The sequence below is a fragment of the Podarcis bocagei genome (assembly GCF_964188305.1).
Source record: "Podarcis bocagei genome assembly, chromosome: Z".
NCBI lineage: Eukaryota > Metazoa > Chordata > Lepidosauria > Squamata > Lacertidae > Podarcis > Podarcis bocagei.
The window spans coordinates 49,201,992-49,218,719 of NC_138140.1; the positions used below are offsets into that span (position 1 = coordinate 49,201,992).

The following is a 16,728-nucleotide window of genomic DNA, read 5'->3' on the forward strand; positions in this document are numbered from 1 at the left end:
CAGGTATTGATGGGTAAGGTTCAGGGCTGTCAGGTTCCAGGAAGTGATGTCCCCGGTTGAATATTGGTCCAAGGTCACAGCCACTGCTACCAAGGGCAGGCCTTGCCTCTGAGATCCAGCAGTTGGGGTAGGGAGCTTCTCTGGCCACCTTGCTCCACATTTGAATATTTCCTCCTGGTCCCAGGAGCAAAGAAGATCTTGCTCCGGGTACAAAGGGGTTGGGTCAAAATGCCTTGGTGCAGTGCCTAGGGGGTGCAGAGGGTCATTGGTTTTCAGAAGTCTCATGTCCTTGGCGACCCCCCGCACCTCTGAGGCCCGGTGTGGTCCACTCGGGGTTTTGTGCAGCCCCTGCAGAGTGAAGCCAGCCTTCCAGGTATTCTGGCCCTTCCCAGTCATTGGTTACTCCAATGTCCCAGAGGCAACAAAATTGCCGGAGGAAAAGTCCTTGTAGGTGGGTTTTCTGGGGCTGAGAGTCCATTCAAAGGCATTGGAACCCCAAAATTAAGTTCTCTGTGGGGTGGTTGGAATCTGTGTAGATATAAACAGCTCCCCCATTGTCCACCTCTGTCCAGTTTGGGTGCTTGGTAACTTTCCCTTGGCTGTAAAGGAAGTAGCTACCGTTCGTACATCACAGGCGATTTTGTTGATTATCCAGGGTAAAAATGGCAGTACCCAGGCGGATGTAATGTCTGTCTCGTATAAAAAGTTCCCAGTATTAAGTTCCTTGGAGCTGGGGTGTCAGTGAGTGTCTGAGCAAGGCTCGTAACTCAGGCTGACAGAAGTCAAATTCCCTCATTCAATCCATGTTTGACTTGCCCCCGCAGTCTACAGTGTCATAGTCAAGGAAATTGTAGTTCGTTTGTAGACCTGGGGTGTGTAGACCAAGGGGTGTGCACATGTGAAGTCCTGTTTCTGCATGATTATCAGTGCTGGTGTGAAGTTCCGCTCTGCATACTTTTATTAATTAAACTGATTTTATGTTGCATTTTGTGTGTATTCACGATGTCATTTGTAGACCCAGTAGGTGGCGCTGTGGTGCTTGAAGGCATTTTGACAGTTTGTGAACGGCAGAATATTGACAGATCAAGTATACGGCAATGGAAAGTCAGACAGAATAGAAAATATTTTGGCTACATTCTTCCAGTTACATTTTTCTATTCTAGTTACATCTCCTAGTGTAAGAAAACACCTTTTAGAAAGATACAAAAGGGCAATACATTTGATAGAGTCCACAGTTGCATTCCTCGGCTACGTTTTTTAGTGGTATTACAGCGATACAGAAGTAAAAGATACAAGTAAAAAGATGCAGTCTTTGTTAGCATAGAAATACGCAACACTGAGAGGTTCATATATTAACTCCCCTCTCTGATCAGGGCTTCTCTTATGACAGCATACTGTATTCTTGTGCTTGTGCTGATTGAGCCCTCTTTCTTTCTTTCTTTCTTTCTTTCTTTCTTTCTTTCTTTCTTCTTTCTTTCTTTTGCACACACCCCAACAGTTCTCCAGAGCAAGCTGCAACACACCCACCCACCCACCCACCAACTGTTCGCCAGATCAAGCGGCCCTCCTCCTATCTCAAAAGGCCCCGCCTCTCTTGCCTGGTGTGTCCCTGCTTGCCCCGCCCCCTTCTTTTCACTCCTACATCCGGGCTTTCTGGCCTCGAGACGAATGTGCTGACGTCAGATATATAAAGGCCCTCGGCTCCTTTGTTCCTTCTCAGTGCGTCGTTGCTGATCTACTGGCGGTTTGGAGGTAAGCTCGCGCGGGGGGGCGAGAGATAAGCGCACGCGCGCACGCCTTTCGAATCGCCCGCGCTTTACTATCCACCCCCTACACACACCGATTGCTTACACCGGCGGCAGTGAGGGTGGGGGGAGATTCGGCTTCTGAGATCTCCCGTTTATTCCTTTTTAATTCCGCACACGCACACGCCCTCTCAACGCCCGTTCCTCTCATTCATACGGAGGCGCCATTTTAAACCGTGAGGGAGGGGCGGGCGGGCGGGGGCCGATTGCCGCCTTGGGCCAGCCCTGAGGGAAAAGTGAGCCGGAGGGGGAGGGGGGTTGGGCTGGCCTGGCAGGGAGGGAGGGAGGGTCGCCAAAGCCGCCATTTTGCGATCGCCTTCAGCCCCTCCTTTGTGGCCCCCTCCCCTTTCTCCGAAGTGCGCATCGCGCGCGAGGGCGCCGGGTGGGCGCTAGAAACCGCGACTGCGCAGGCGCGACTCGTACTTTTCTTGCGTCTTAATGGAATGCGCTTTCACCCCCTCCCCTATTCTTGGCGGTCTCAGCGTCGCGCATGCGCGGCCGCAGGGTTACCTGAATGTGGCCTTTTGTCATTTTGGGTATATTCAGTTGCTTGCTTTTCTTTAATTTCCGAGTTTCCCCCCCCCTCTCTATTGTAGCCAAGAAAGGCTCTGAGAGCGACTTATAAAACCACTATTATAAGAGCATAAATCTTTGATGGCAGCCGCTGTCCTTGGGCTTAAGAGTCTAAAAATAAATTTTAAAAGATGGAGGAGGGGGGAGCAAAAAGCCTCAAGTGCAAGTTTGGGGGAAGGGCTGTAGCTCAGTGTTGGGGCATCTGCTTGGCAGGCAGGAGGTCTCGGGTCCTGTCCCCAGCATCTCTAGGCAGGACTGGCAAAGACCCCTGAAACCTTGGAGAGCAGACAATACTGAGCTGGATGTACCAATCAGCTTACTGTGTTGGACCTTGTTGAACAGTTTTTTTTTTAAAATCCTGAAAGTTCCCCACTGAGCCTTTAGCCAGTAATGTTGTGATGGAGTATAGAAACATTGCAAAGCATACATAGTGGTGGTCTAAAATATTCAGAAGTTACTTGTTTATATTATTGTTTAGTGAACTGTTCGATAGAATTCTGAATGTATTCCTTGTCTCAATAAAAGGGCTAAGCAGTTTCCCCGCCTTCCTTTTAATGAAAAAAAAATTCAGGTGGGGGCCGACTTAAATATCCCTGTGGGGTATTTCTGTGTAATATACCAAAAAATAATGCAAATGGATACGAAAAGATGTAAGGAAGTATAAGATAACATAAACAGAAAAAAGTAACAACTATTAGTACAATAGAAAAAAGAAATGGTAAATACAGTGGGGGGGTGATGGGAAGTCTTATGTATATGAATAAGAATGTATGGTGAAATGAATTGTATAAGTTTGAATAGATTTTTATTAGTATATTTGGACATACCATACAAAAGAATGTTTTGTTATTAATTTCAATAAAGTTTTCAAAAAGCAAAATAAATAAATATCCCTGTGGGATACAGCTCCCTTTGTAGTAACCACTGTGGTGCATTTTCAACCTTTTTCAGTTTTAAAAAACCATAGGGGAGCTGTTGTATTTTCTTCCCCTGTGAATGTTTCCTTATCTTAAATTAGGTTTGGTTTTCTTTTTTTAAAATTGTAACAGTTTCTTGCATTAGAGCTTTTGCTTGCAGGTAGTAATTAAAGGGCCATTGTTCTGGATTTTGGGGCACTGTGTTTGTAGTGTCAATATTTGTTCTCAATTAGATGCGTTTAAGCAAGGCCTTGGTCACCACAGAAATGATGCTGCCATTTCTGTTTAGCAACTAAGGGCATGGACAAGCTGATAAGAACCATCAAGCCCTAATCAGATTTTTCAATATCTGCATATTGTTGTCTGAGGAATTATCCTGTTGTTTTGTCAAATATTTCCAAAGGACCCAAGCTTCTCCCATTTCAAGTTGAATGTGTGTTGTTCCAGATCCCAAACTGTGTCAAAATGGTTGAAGCAGATCGTCCTGGCAAGCTGTTCATTGGTGGGCTCAACACAGAGACTAATGAGAAGGCTCTTGAATCTGTCTTTGGCAAATATGGCCATATAGTAGAGGGTAAGCACACAGCCTTTTTAGGGCATAATATTAAGTTAAAGGTCTGCTTTGATGAACTTAACAGCTTTGATCAGTTGAAGTGATAGAGCTTATACGTCCTCTAAGAAGTTCTGAGCAGGCTTGTGTACAATTTGGGATACATCATTCTATGATGAAAGTGGAATAACACTTTTGTCTTTCTTCAGTTCTCCTTATGAAAGACCGTGAAACCAACAAATCAAGAGGGTTTGCTTTTGTTACCTTTGAGAGTCCAGCAGATGCCAAGGATGCTGCCAGAGATATGAATGGAAAGGTAGTAACTAATGTGTTAATTGCAGAGTGTCAAGCTGAGGGTGATTGGATTGATTGGTTGACAGAGTTGCTTTTATTCAGTTAATGAGACAAGTTCAGTGATGTGTTATAATGGAGTGAATGCTTGGGTAATAGCATTTAGGGATGCTAAGGGAATTTGTTTAAGGATGTTAAGGGTTAGCTTTAAAACAAATAAAGCCTGATGGCATATTTTCTTCCAGAATGCTAGTACGGGCATTCTATGGGCTACTCTTAAATTAAGAACGAAACTGGATATCTCAAGAACTGCCGAAATAATACAGCATTGTTTCCTGATTGTGATGGCTCAATCAGTTATTTCTAGAAAATACCTGTAGAGACTGTTACTTTTTAATAACATGCACATCATGGCAAAACCTTTGCTTCTGAAAATTGGTTTGGATACACTTGGAAACTAAAGATCTAGAAGAATTCTATGTAAACAAATAAGATTGACATACTGAAAGCATGTAGCCGTAGAATATGGGTGTTCAATTTTTAAGTTGACCTTGGTTGGTTAAATCCTTGAGTGGTCTACAAAATGTGGTTAAAACAATATATTCATTTTTAAAATTAGGTTTTTTATCTGCATAATACCAAACCAAATGTATTTGCCGGAAACCAGAGCGGGGATAAGAATGGAGGCACTCTGTCCTACAAAAAGCATTTGCAATTAATGCTGAGTTAGATTCCTTTGTTCAGTCTTTAGACGGAAGATCAATTAAAGTTGAACAAGCTACCAAGCCATCCTTTGAAACCGGTAGACGTGGGCCCCCTCCCCCTCCAAGGAGCAGAGGTCCTCCAAGAGGTTTTAGAGGCGGAAGAGGTGGAAGTGGAACACGGGGTCCTCCTTCAAGAGGGAGTTATTTGGGTATGTGTGTTTTCCCATGTGTAATTGTGCAGCATACAAGCCACTGCATAGAGAATGCTGGTTTACAGCTACCTCTCAAAATCAAGACACAATTAGGACTGTGCAATACCTGGTTTTCAACATTCTTATACAGTGGTACCTCAGGTTAAGTACTTAATTCGTTCCGGAGGTCCGTACTTAACCTGAAACTGTTCTTAACCCGAAGCACCACTTTAGCTAATGGAGCCTCCTGCTGCTGCAGCGCCTCCGGAGCACGATTTTTGTTATTATCCTGAAGCAAAGTTCTTAACCTGAAGCACTATTTCTGGGTTAGTGGAGTGTGTAACCTGAAGCGTCTGTAACCCGAGGTACCACTGTATATCAGCAGCTAAATATTGTGATATACTGATACATTCCAAACATCATGATATATCTCGTCTGCTGCTTTTCTCCACCTTAGGAGAGGAATAAACAGCCTAGATACATATTCAATGCCCTGCAGTTAAGTAAGGCCTCATATTGCCTTAAACTGCTTAGCTGAGGGGCAAGAAGCCCCTCAAAATGTCTGAAACAGATACCGCTTCAGACAATTTACCAATATATCACCCAGCTCTAGACACAATACAAATGATGAATTTCTGGTGGTTATTTTACCCTTTTTGGAAGTTTGGAAAAAGATTGCCGTCCTGCTATTTCTGAGGATGAATGCTATTCTTGTGTTTGATGTACTGGGGTATAGAGATGAAGCGAGCGAACTTGTAGGCTTGCTTAAAACATTGAGGTGTATTTTGGAAATTGGTCCAGGGGTTAATCTCATGTTAAGCAAATTGGTGATATGACTTAACTGAAATTTTGCAAGCTTAGGCAAACGTTATTCAATCGGTGTTTTGATGTTGTTCTTCAATTTTGATGTTTTTTGATGTTGAAACAGTTTATACTGCTCCACACAGTTGGTTTTTTTAATGTCTTAAACAAAGGTGAGTTTCTTAGTATTTGTGTATAAGCTATTGGCAGCAATTTTTGCTGTTTATAGCTGTCCTGCATTATTTGCTGTTTTGAGATTAAACAGTAAATAGCAATTTGAATCTTTTGTAGTCCATGGTCTTGCTTTGTTGAACTCCAAATTTTAGAATCGAAAGTTTGATTTGATTGATATTTGTCTTCTACTTTTCCCACAACAAATGTTGAGCTCAAAGGGGGTCACAAAATTCATAGTAACATTAAAAAACAAGTATTGCAATCCCTGTAATAACAAACACAGCAGCAAATAAATAAACAACAAGTTCATTAAAATAGAACAATAAAATCATAGTAGTTCAAATTATTGGAAACAGCTGCTGAGAATCAGTTCTGTTCCAAATGACATTCTCTCTCTGGGAAGGGACAGTGCAGGAATATTCTGTGTGTATCATGGGTACTGCCACAGTAGTACATTGTGCTCCCAGTGAGGCAGATCTGTCTGAGGAATCCTATTTCTGTTATCTAGCTGACACATTGCTGCTCTTTTAGGTTCTTCTAGAGGCCCTCTACCAATGAAAAGGGGTCCACCCCCACGTAGCGGTGGCCCACCACCTAAAAGACCTGCTCCTTCTGGACCTGTTCGTAGCAGTAGTGGAATGGGAGGCAGAGGTAATTTTTTTATCACTTTGATGCCAAACAGCATGTAAATGTAATAAAGTATTTTTTTATTGTCCATTGCATGGATCCACAAATTGGTGGTTGGAGAAAGGCTTTTACAACTGTGCCAAGTTTTTCTGGCACTCAGAAATGGCAAGGTAGTTGTGCTGCTTCCAGGACCCTCCAGCAGTGCTATGTTGGGAGCTAGTGTCTCTGTGTTAGGGCAGATATCCCTTGCTGGATTAAGAGGTGTGAATTGACACTCCTTAGTTATGCTGGATGACTGCAGTGTTCAGCATATCTCCACATGTGGGTCGTATGCAACACATTTGAAAAGGATTCTTGAATTGTAGAATATGGGCTAAATACTCACTAGTCAGCCCTTGTCAATGTATGCTTAGTTTGACTAGGCCTCTGTTTACAAGAACTCAAAGCAACTTTACTTTCAGTATAATGTAGGACTTTGCTATCTCTTCATCTTGCTGATAGAGGTTGTATTGAACTTAAACCACCACAGAAAAGTTTGATCCAGTATGGTGTGGTCTTATCTCATGGTGGGAACATCTTTCTTTACTAATACCTTGTTTTCAGAAGGCTTTATTTCAAAAATATTTCATTTTCTGCTTGATTACTTAAGCACCCCTTTCACGCGGTAGAGACAGTTATGGAGGACCGCCACGCAGAGAACCACTGCCATCACGAAGAGATGTCTATTTGTCTCCAAGAGATGATGGTTACAGTACTAAAGACAGGTAAAATCAAACCCTGTTGGATATTTTTCAGATCAAGGAACTTAATTATTGAACTTAATGCATTTTGATTGCAGAAGCAGTGATTTAATGGAAAGGGTGTAAGGGGAGCACATCTCTGGGACATTTTTTTGGACTGGGCGTGTCCCATCTGTCAGGACAACCAGACAATTGATTTGTTCTGGCAAATCAATGAGATAATGAGGCTTTCGGTGTTTACTGTTTATGAACAATTTGTTATCTGCATAAAGGAAGAATGAGGAGAATCAAAGTGGCCAGCTATTTTAATTGAATTTGTACTTAATGCTAGCCATTTAAATTGTAGCAAGTAATTGTAGAATTGGTTGTATTTCTTACTTAAAGCTAAATACTAATGCTTATTTAAAGCTAAATGCTAATCTTATTTAAAGCTAAATGCTAAGTGTTAAGTCAGGTTTCTGCAACCTAAGTTTAAGATGCTAGCAGCTACACCACCTTTTGAAGTTCAGTATTCTATGACTTGTCAGCCAAGTCTAATTAGATGTTACACTACGTCTCCTCCACTTTGTGGTAGGGTGTCTGCTGCTGCATTAGGACTTTGCTTGATCGTATGGCTGTGAGCTGTTATGAGGAGCTCCTGCACTTCACTACCGGAAAAAATACTTTAGTTTTCATTTCCATAGCTATTCAAGTCGGGACTATCCAAGCTCCAGAGACACAAGAGATTATGCCCCACCGCCAAGGGATTATGCCTACCGTGATTATGGTCACTCCAGTTCACGTGATGAGTACCCCTCAAGAGGCTACAGGTAGCTAATGTTCGATTTTGTGTGTTGTTGAACAAATCTCTCATATTCCATTAACAAGCTAGTCAAGCTCATTGTTCAATTGGCAAGTTCCAGAGACACAAAGGAATATACTCCACCTCCAAGAGATTATGCCTACCGTGACTATGGTCATTCCCGTTCACGTGATGAGTATCCCTCAAGAGGTTACAGGTACTTAACGTTCACTTTTGTGTATTCTCAAACAAATCTTTTAATATTTCATTCAACAAGTTAGTCAAGCTTATGTTTCAGTTTGCAGTGTGACTCTTTCTACTTGATTCAAACAATAAGCACAATAATATAACAAGTGTCTTGTGGCACCTTGAGCAGCTTCATTATGCCAGAAGGTTTGGTGGACTACAGTCCTTTTCATCAGACACTTTTGAAGTCTTACCATACCTACTTGCAACTAAGGATAGTACTTCATGTGTCAGGTGAAGTGGAATGTGGTCCATGGAAGCTTATGCCATAATAAATCTGTATATTTAAGGTGCTACAAGAACATGTATATCCCTCTTACGTTACAGAAGAGAAACCAAATCTCCATACCTCACATGAACAATTGTTGGCTTTCTTTACGCAGTTCTAAAGCCACTAGTGAGCCATGTGCAGGTGAATAATGTAGGTCTATGGGAAGCTATATGTCATTATTTTCTAGAGCACCATCTATGTTTATCAGGGATGGGGCAGATTTCAGGCTTTTGGAATATACTTTATTTGAAACTAAAACCTAGGAATCTATTAACAGGAACCTAGTGTAAATGATGTACTTGGAATTAAAGAATTTTGAGCCCAGGAGTTCAACTGAACAGCGCTCATGTTCTACGCACATATCCATTAATGGTTGCCACAAGCTTTCTACATTTTGCTGCTATAATTGGGAATCACAAATCTTTTCTGATCTACTAATAGATCCAGATCTATCTTCTGACTACCACCCCGATATTCATGATGATCTGCAAAGAACAGCTTTGGCTAGTTCTTACCCCAAGCGACTTATGTAGACACAAAGGAAATAGTGGGAAGGGTAACTGAGGCAAGGATAGATAGATATTTGATTATTTTAGTTATGTGTACCTAGACTGAATTAGGCAGGGTATTGGGACTAAAGGGTGGGTCATCTCAAAACCACTTGGATGGGAGACTACTTGGGAACCAAATCTAAGATTCTTTTGAGGAACGGTATAAGTGAAAGGGCTACCTTACTCTGTGCAAAACTCACCTAGCGATGGCCTGTACTAACCCCCAGCAGTTATTCCTCTTACAGTGATCGTGATGGCTATGGAGGGCGTGACCGGGACTACTCTGATCACCCAAGTGGGGGCTCATACAGAGATTCCTATGAGAGTTATGGTAAGTGCTTATTTTGAAGGTCTTAAGGGACTCAGTAGGCCTCACTCTTGACTTAATAGACTGCATCTACTTAAGTGGGGAATTGGCATTCTGGGCTTGTCCACTGCAGTGAAAATACACCGGTACTTCATTTTTAACAAAATGATTGAATTACAGTTCCCATAAACTAACGAAGCCAAAGTTCAACTGTTCTGAATTGCATCTATCACTGGAAAAAAAATGGTGGAATTTCTGCTGTAAAAATAGCAAGCTGTTCTGGAATAATCCCAAAAAGAGCTGCCTTGAGAAATATCATCGTCTTCAAACAGCCTTTATTTCGTTCACTATCCGATACTCCCCTGCCAAATGTCCCAACATGTGAGATTATATTAAAACTTTCAGTTAATACAAAAGAGTAACAGACACCATTGATACAAATTCTTTTAAACTCAGATGTAAAGTTGTGGTGATATGATTTATAGTGTTGTCCTATTACCTGACCATTGAACCTGCAGGTAACTCACGTAGTGCTCCACCTGCACGAGGGCCCCCTCCATCTTATGGTGGAAGCAGTCGCTATGACGATTATGGGAGCACCCGAGATGGGTATGGTGGAAGTCGAGAAAGTTACTCAAGCAGCAGAAGTGATGTCTACTCAAGTGGCCGGGATCGTGTGGGAAGACAAGACCGAGGCCTCCCCCCTTCTATGGAAAGGGGTTATGCTCCTCCACGTGATTCTTACAGCAGCTCCAGCCGCGGAGCACCCAGAGGTGGCGGCCGTGGAGGGAGCCGCTCTGAAAGAGGCGGAGGCCGAAGCAGATACTGAAACCTTTTAAAGTGCTGGACCAAATCAGTTTTTTCCTCCAACAAATGAAATGTGGAAATTCTTTCCTTACTCCAGAGGACTACTGAAACATGTTTTTCTTTTTTATTGTTGCTTGTTAAGTTCCCCTCCATTACTTAATGTTTTTTTGTGAGGAGAAAGTAAACTTGTTTTAATTTCATTTCAAAATTGTTAATATTTGTCTCAGAAAGCAGATGTTAATGTATGACATTTTTAGCCTGTGTACTAGTGTTGTAACTTTTTAAAGTAAAGGTTAACCCTGAAATGCAACGCTCTCACCTCATCCATGAAACCGGCAACCCTAAGGCTTCCCGTACAACGTGCAGCCATCTAAAATGGCCATGGATCGTTCTACACATGCAAACGTGTGCCTTCTTTCTAGCAAACCCATTTTAGCTTTTGGAGGGTGGTGGGATGTGTGCCAAACTAAAATGTTAAAACATCCTCTCCATGCTGAAATGCACACAATGCTCCAAAATAGAAAATTTCTTCAGTCTTGTGTAAAAATTGAGGATACCATTCAGTCATTAAATCAAAACGACATACGGATAATGCTGAATGTACGTTGTTCCTTTCTACATATTTCATTTGGGAATTTGCAAGAACATCACCCCCCAAAATAACATATTAACCTGTAGTAAGCAAGCTACAGATCTGTAAGTAAGAGGTTTGGCCAGTTCCATCAAAGAAGCTGCAAAACGGTACTTGCTCTTACTGTTTCAAATTTTTGCAATCCTGTAGTGTCTCATTTTTAAAGGAACATCTTTGACTCCAAAGGCAAAATGGAGAAAATAAGATAAGCAAAGAAGTCTTTCTCTCCAACTTCTGAAAGGCTTATGGCTTCATATAAACAAGTTTCAACTTTCAGCATTCCACAACAGATTTAAAGCATCAAATGCGTGTGAAACAGCAAAGATGGTAAGCAAAGCAAACTAGTTTTTCAGTCTAGTCAAACTGAAACCAGAACTACTGTCCTTAAATACGGTAGGACATGCTGTACATCATGGCAATGGAAGCTTTTAAATTTTAAAGCAGCACCCAATGGAAAAACTGCTGGATAGCCTTAGGCGAAGCCTTACAAATTCAACATAACCTTATCTTAGATGAAACTGTATGGCACAAAGCTTTTGAAAGCAACACTAAGAAAGCAACTCACTGTAGACAAACATTTCTTTAAAGGGTTGGGAGGGGTTATTTTTTGCCCACTATGTTTCGATGAAGAACTTAAAAAACAACAACTGCTTGTACTATACTATACTATACTATACTATACTATACTAGGAAATTAAAATGCTAACAAATCAAATTGGCTTAAATAGCCAAAATCTATACCAGCTTGGGGAATTTCAGACAAGCCGTTAATACGAACCTGATGTTTAGTTGGATGCCTGACTTCTTTGTACTAAGTCAGGTGGGCAGTTTTGATACAAATAGCAGAACCTGTGGCAAGTTGTCATGACCCAGGTGCAGCCAGGAAGTCCAAAAGATGCTCTTGAAATGTAGTAAGACTTGAAGACCTCCAACTAAAGTTCTGCTATAATCCTCAAAACATATGCCAGTCAAGTTATGGATTTACCATGAAAAGCACCATTGGAAAGGAAATGAGAATCCATAAGCCATTCCAGTTCATTCCAATCCAGTGAACCTTCCACCTCTCAAACTTAAAGCATTAGCGCTTGAAGCAGGTTAATTGGCAAACGCAGGGGTTCTTGCTGTGTTTCTGGGGGTGGTTAGGGGCTTAGGCAGTTTGTGCTAGAATAATTTTTCATGCCTGTTTTAATTGTTGCAGGATGACTGCTGTTTTTAAGATGTGACCTGGTGCATGGCAGTGCTGGTGGACAACATGGGTTTCTACTCTAATAGTACAACAGGTAAGCTGTGGATGGATGCAATGTTAGGAACACTTCATACTTTTTGCAAATTAAATATGGGCAGATAGAGTGTACAACTTAAATTGCTGATACCTTCAGTGAAGTTTGTGGTGAGTTCTTGGCTGCTTAATTTGGGTAAATAAATAACCACCCTGTTTTGGAATCTAGCCTTTGCAAATTTCTGAAGGAAGAGAGAATAAACTAGATTTCTTTTAAAGGGAAGCTGCGAATGGCATTTCAGTAAAAGAATATGCAGGTGCCACTGATACGAGTTCAAGCTTTGGAGAGGCTCTGCTAGGAATGGTGACTTCAATACCAGTGTAAATGAGTTAAACTGTCAGGGTTCAGTTCACTTGTTGCCCTGATACCTGGAATGCCCATAATGGTGGCATAGAAAGCTGTAGACTTTAATCTCTGATGAAAACTGGTTAAAAGGTTTGACCAGGATTTCAGACATGCTGTTCAGTAGCCTTGGGAGTATTACTATTTTTCACCTTCCACATACGTCCCAAGGTGATGTATGAAATAAAATAAAAATAGCAAGACATTCGGGGCAAAGACATACCGTAGTTTTCGCTCCATAACACGCTTTTTTTCCTCCTAGAAAGTAAGGGGAAATGTCTGTGCGTGTTACAGAGCGAATGCTTCCCTCCTCCGTGGTTTCCAGCGGGAGAAGAGCCGCTGAATGGGGAGGAGAGGGACAGAGTGCCTGCTTCTTTAAAGGAGCAAAGCGAGAGGGGAGAGGAGCCGCTTACACAAGTGTAAGCGGCTCCTGTCCGGTTGGCTCCTTTAAAGCAAGAAGGTTCTGCTTCTCTCCCTCCTCCCCACTCAGCGGCTCTTCTCCCGCTTTGCTGGAAATAGCAGGAAAGATTTTCAGCTCGCTAAGGGGGGGGGGGAGGGAGAGAAGCAGAGCCTGCTTGCTTTAAAGGAGCAAAGCGGGAGAGGAGCCGCTTACACGAGTGTAAGCGGCTCCTGTCCGGTTGGCTCCTTTAAAGCAAGCTGGCTCTCTGTATCTCTCTCTTCCCGCTTTGCTGGAAATAGCAGGAAAGATTTTCAGTCACCTCCCGCTTTGCTTTTCAGCTCGCTAAGGGCGGGGGAAGGAGGGAGAGAAGCAGAACCTGCTTGCTTTAAAGGAGCCTACCGGACAGGAGCCGCTTACACTCGTGTAAGCGGCTCCTGTCCGGTAGGCTCCTTTAAAGCAAGCAGGCGCTCTGTCCCTCCAGCAAAGTTTTTCAGCTCGCTAAGGAGGGAGAGAAGCAGAACCTGCTTGCTTTAAAGGAGCCTACCGGTAGGTTCCTTTAAAGCAAGCAGGCTCTCTGTCCCTCCAGCAAAGTTTTTCAGCTCGCTAAGGGGGGGGGGGGGAGAGAAGCAGAGCCTGCTCCATGCGTGCTCCTTGTCCTTTGAGTCCTTTTCCTTCCCTCCCCACTTAAAACGTGATTACAAAGCACAGATCCACATGGATCCTCAGGATTTTTGCACTGGGTCACCCCAAATTCACCATCAGATCACATAGCATGTCCATGGCTACAGTTTGCACCAAAAAAATCACGCACCCACTGTTACCTGGGGCTGCAGTGGTGCAAAAACATGGTTACAAACATGGATCCACATGAATCCTCAGGATTTTTGCATTGGGCTACCCCAAACTCACCGTCAGATCACATGTCTGTGGCCACAGCATGAACCACAAAAATCATACATCCACTGTTTTGTTTAGAATATTTTTTTTCTTGTTTTCCTCCTCTAAAAACTACATGCGTGTTATCGAGCGAAAAATACGGTAGTCATCTAGGGCAGTGTTTCCCAAACGTTTTTGGGCAACGGCACACCTGTGTACTAAAAAAAAATCTCGCGGCACACCACCATTAAAGCCCCGCCCCGTGACGTCAGCGCGCAGCGTCACGCCGGGAGGGACGCACAAAAGTGAACGTTTTTTCCCTCGGCAGCTCCTCTCAGCTGCGCTCAATCCGCCTCCGCGCAGGCTGAGGGAGGGAGGGAGGGGCGCGTGTGACCCGTCTCTGCTGGGAGACCAAACCCAGCGAGACAGAGTCGCGCGGAGGCGCCCAGGCAGCGCTGCCGGCTGCGAGGAGGAGCGCCAGGCAGCAGCAGGAGGCGCGGCCTCTCCTCGCCGCCCCCGCCCCGCCTCTCGCCGCCCGACTCGCCCGCCTCCCTCCAGGCATCTCGCGGCACACCAGCCGGTGTCTCACGGCACACTCGTGTGCCGCGGAACACCGGTTGGGAAACACTGATCTAGGGAAGCTTGCTGGAATTGAAAAAAACAACACTTCCTGTTTCCTGCTTGGCAGGGGGTTGGACTCGATGGCCCTTGTGGTCTGTTCCGATTCTATGATTCTATGACTTCAGTTCTCTCTCTCTTCCCCCACCCCACCCAAAAGGAAAGGTAGTGGGCAGATGCCATAGCTCAGGCACAGGCAAACTCTGCCCTCTAGGTGTTTTGGGACTACAACTCCCCTCATCCCTGGCCACTGGTCCTGTTAGGGATGAGGGGAGTTGTAGTCCCAAAACATCTGGAGGGCCGAGTTTGCCTATGCTTGCCATAGCTAAACAGTTGCAAAAAACAAACATTAGCAGTGAGCAGAATAAGGCTTTCAGCAGTCACAATGCACCTAATAAGGATCCTTGAGTATCTAATGTGTTTGGGTTTGGCTGCGCTGTGTTAGAAGCCTCTTCTATCCCTTAAGGATCATGTGCCCGCTTCTGACTCTAAAATAACACTTGATAAAAGTGTTGAGTTGGAGACCATAGTAGCTTATACAGTCTGTATTTTGAGTTTGTTATCTGCATCAAAGCATACCTATTCATGACTGTCCCTGAGCAAATCATAATTTTCTGATAACTTCCTTTTGAGACACAGCTAATGTTGCTCTTTTCATCTTAGGTACAAGGTTAATTGTGGCTGGCATTTGAGGAATGGATGCCCATGGAGAATGCAGCTGCTGAGCAGCTTAAATATGTCTACAGTGTTTAATGAAGACGTTTCAGAGGGAAGTCAGATCTTAAATGCCAGTATCAGTCATTGCTGTGAGCATTGGATGTTCATAGAAGAGAAGAGGAAGAGGCCTAAATATCAGAAACAGCTGGATACAGATTGTTTGTGTCCTCTTACAAATACTGTGTAGCAAAAGTTGTTGGCATGTAATGTGCTACTCTGGCAGTACAATACTATATGATCACATCTTCTGCAGGAGTTTGGTTCCAGGGGTTCCATATATATGCAAAAACACTTACTCTCTAGCCTGTGGAACTCCCACACACTTGAGCATCCCAGGGTTTCCAGAGCTGGCATGCCAAGAGGGCTTCAACACCCCCATCCCAAGCAAGGCAGAGAGCCTTGAACCCAATGCAAAAAAGAGCTCTCTGCCTTGCTTGCTTTTCACTTTGCAGGATTTCAACCAGGAGTCTTCAACCATGTATGTTATGTTTTGTTTATTGAAAATTTTAAAAACAAAGTTTGTAAAAATGGCTCAAATCCTGCAAGTTAAATGCTTGTAACATTGTATTTGAGTCTTTGGTATGAGGCAAGCTGAAGTGTTATCTATGATTGATGTAGGGTAATTTTTACAGCCTGGCAAATTAATGTTTAGAGCTAGAAGGCAAATGAAATAAACATGCCTCGGGCATTCTCTAGAGCATTTTCAGGAAGCACAAAATTGCATGTGTTTTGAAAAAAAGGGTTCTGAAAAAGGTGTGAAGATTGGTAATGAAGAAAACTTGGGGTGTCTTTCTTGTGGTTCCAAGTGAGTTACTGTTACAGATGTAAGAAGTTGCCTTGTTCAGACATGTCAACCAGAAAAAGGTCCCAACCCCAAAATGGAAATTCTGACAACTTTAAAGTTCCACTAATCAAGATAATTGTATTAAATCCATTGTTGGAATAAAAATGTTCATTTTTTCTAAGACTCATTTCATTGTTTCAAAGTTATTTGTCTTTTAAATGGGGGTACTAGTTTCAGAATGAAGCACAGTGCCACATAGGCCGAACTCAAATGGATGGAGGAAATGTAGGGAGCGCACTAACCTCAATAAGTCCCTGCTGATTCAACCCTCAACCTTCCTATATGAGCCAAGAGGTCTGAAAGAGACTTCTAAACTTCTCCTGAATTTGGAATGTTGGTAATTGCACTTTCTGCTAGACACCCCTGGGAGCATCAGATCTTGCTCGGTGGAGGAGGCGAGGCCCCTGTGTGGGGGGGTGTCTCATACACATTTTTAAGTCCTCATACTGAGCTTAACTTCTGAAGAAAGCTCCAGTGATGGGCAAGAGAAGGCCTTTTGTAGCTCATGCTTTGTCTGAACCCCTTCTTACAGGTGCGAAAGTAGAGGAGCTTGGAGGTTCAATGCTTACATGAGTGTGGCTCCACAACATTTACAGCCTGTCCTTAGACAAGAATTGAGCTATAGTGCTGCAGCAGAGGAGAGTGCCAAGAAATTGACTACCCAGACAATCTTAGTACTGATGC

At 43.2% G+C, this 16,728-nt stretch overlaps 1 protein-coding gene across 7 annotated transcripts; it reads left to right on the plus strand.

Annotated features, from left to right (window-relative positions):
- The first annotated feature begins 1,613 nt into the window (after positions 1 to 1,613).
- On the plus strand, positions 1,614 to 16,163 carry RBMX (RNA binding motif protein X-linked). 7 transcript variants are annotated; one of them, XM_081179126.1, is made up of 11 exons: positions 1,614 to 1,752; positions 3,743 to 3,869; positions 4,055 to 4,161; positions 4,881 to 5,049; positions 6,538 to 6,657; positions 7,283 to 7,397; positions 8,057 to 8,182; positions 8,270 to 8,371; positions 9,453 to 9,553; positions 10,048 to 12,247; positions 15,147 to 16,163. In XM_081179126.1, exons 2-10 carry the CDS (start codon positions 3,761 to 3,763, stop codon positions 10,356 to 10,358), a joined length of 1,260 nt encoding a protein of 419 aa, XP_081035252.1. In that variant the 5' UTR covers positions 1,614 to 1,752; positions 3,743 to 3,760; the 3' UTR covers positions 10,359 to 12,247; positions 15,147 to 16,163. The 7 variants fall into 7 exon arrangements, with proteins under 7 accessions (XP_081035252.1, XP_081035255.1, XP_081035254.1 ...); XM_081179129.1 differs by having other exon boundaries at positions 9,468 to 9,553; XM_081179128.1 differs by having other exon boundaries at positions 8,276 to 8,371.
- The last annotated feature ends 565 nt before the right edge of the window (positions 16,164 to 16,728 follow it).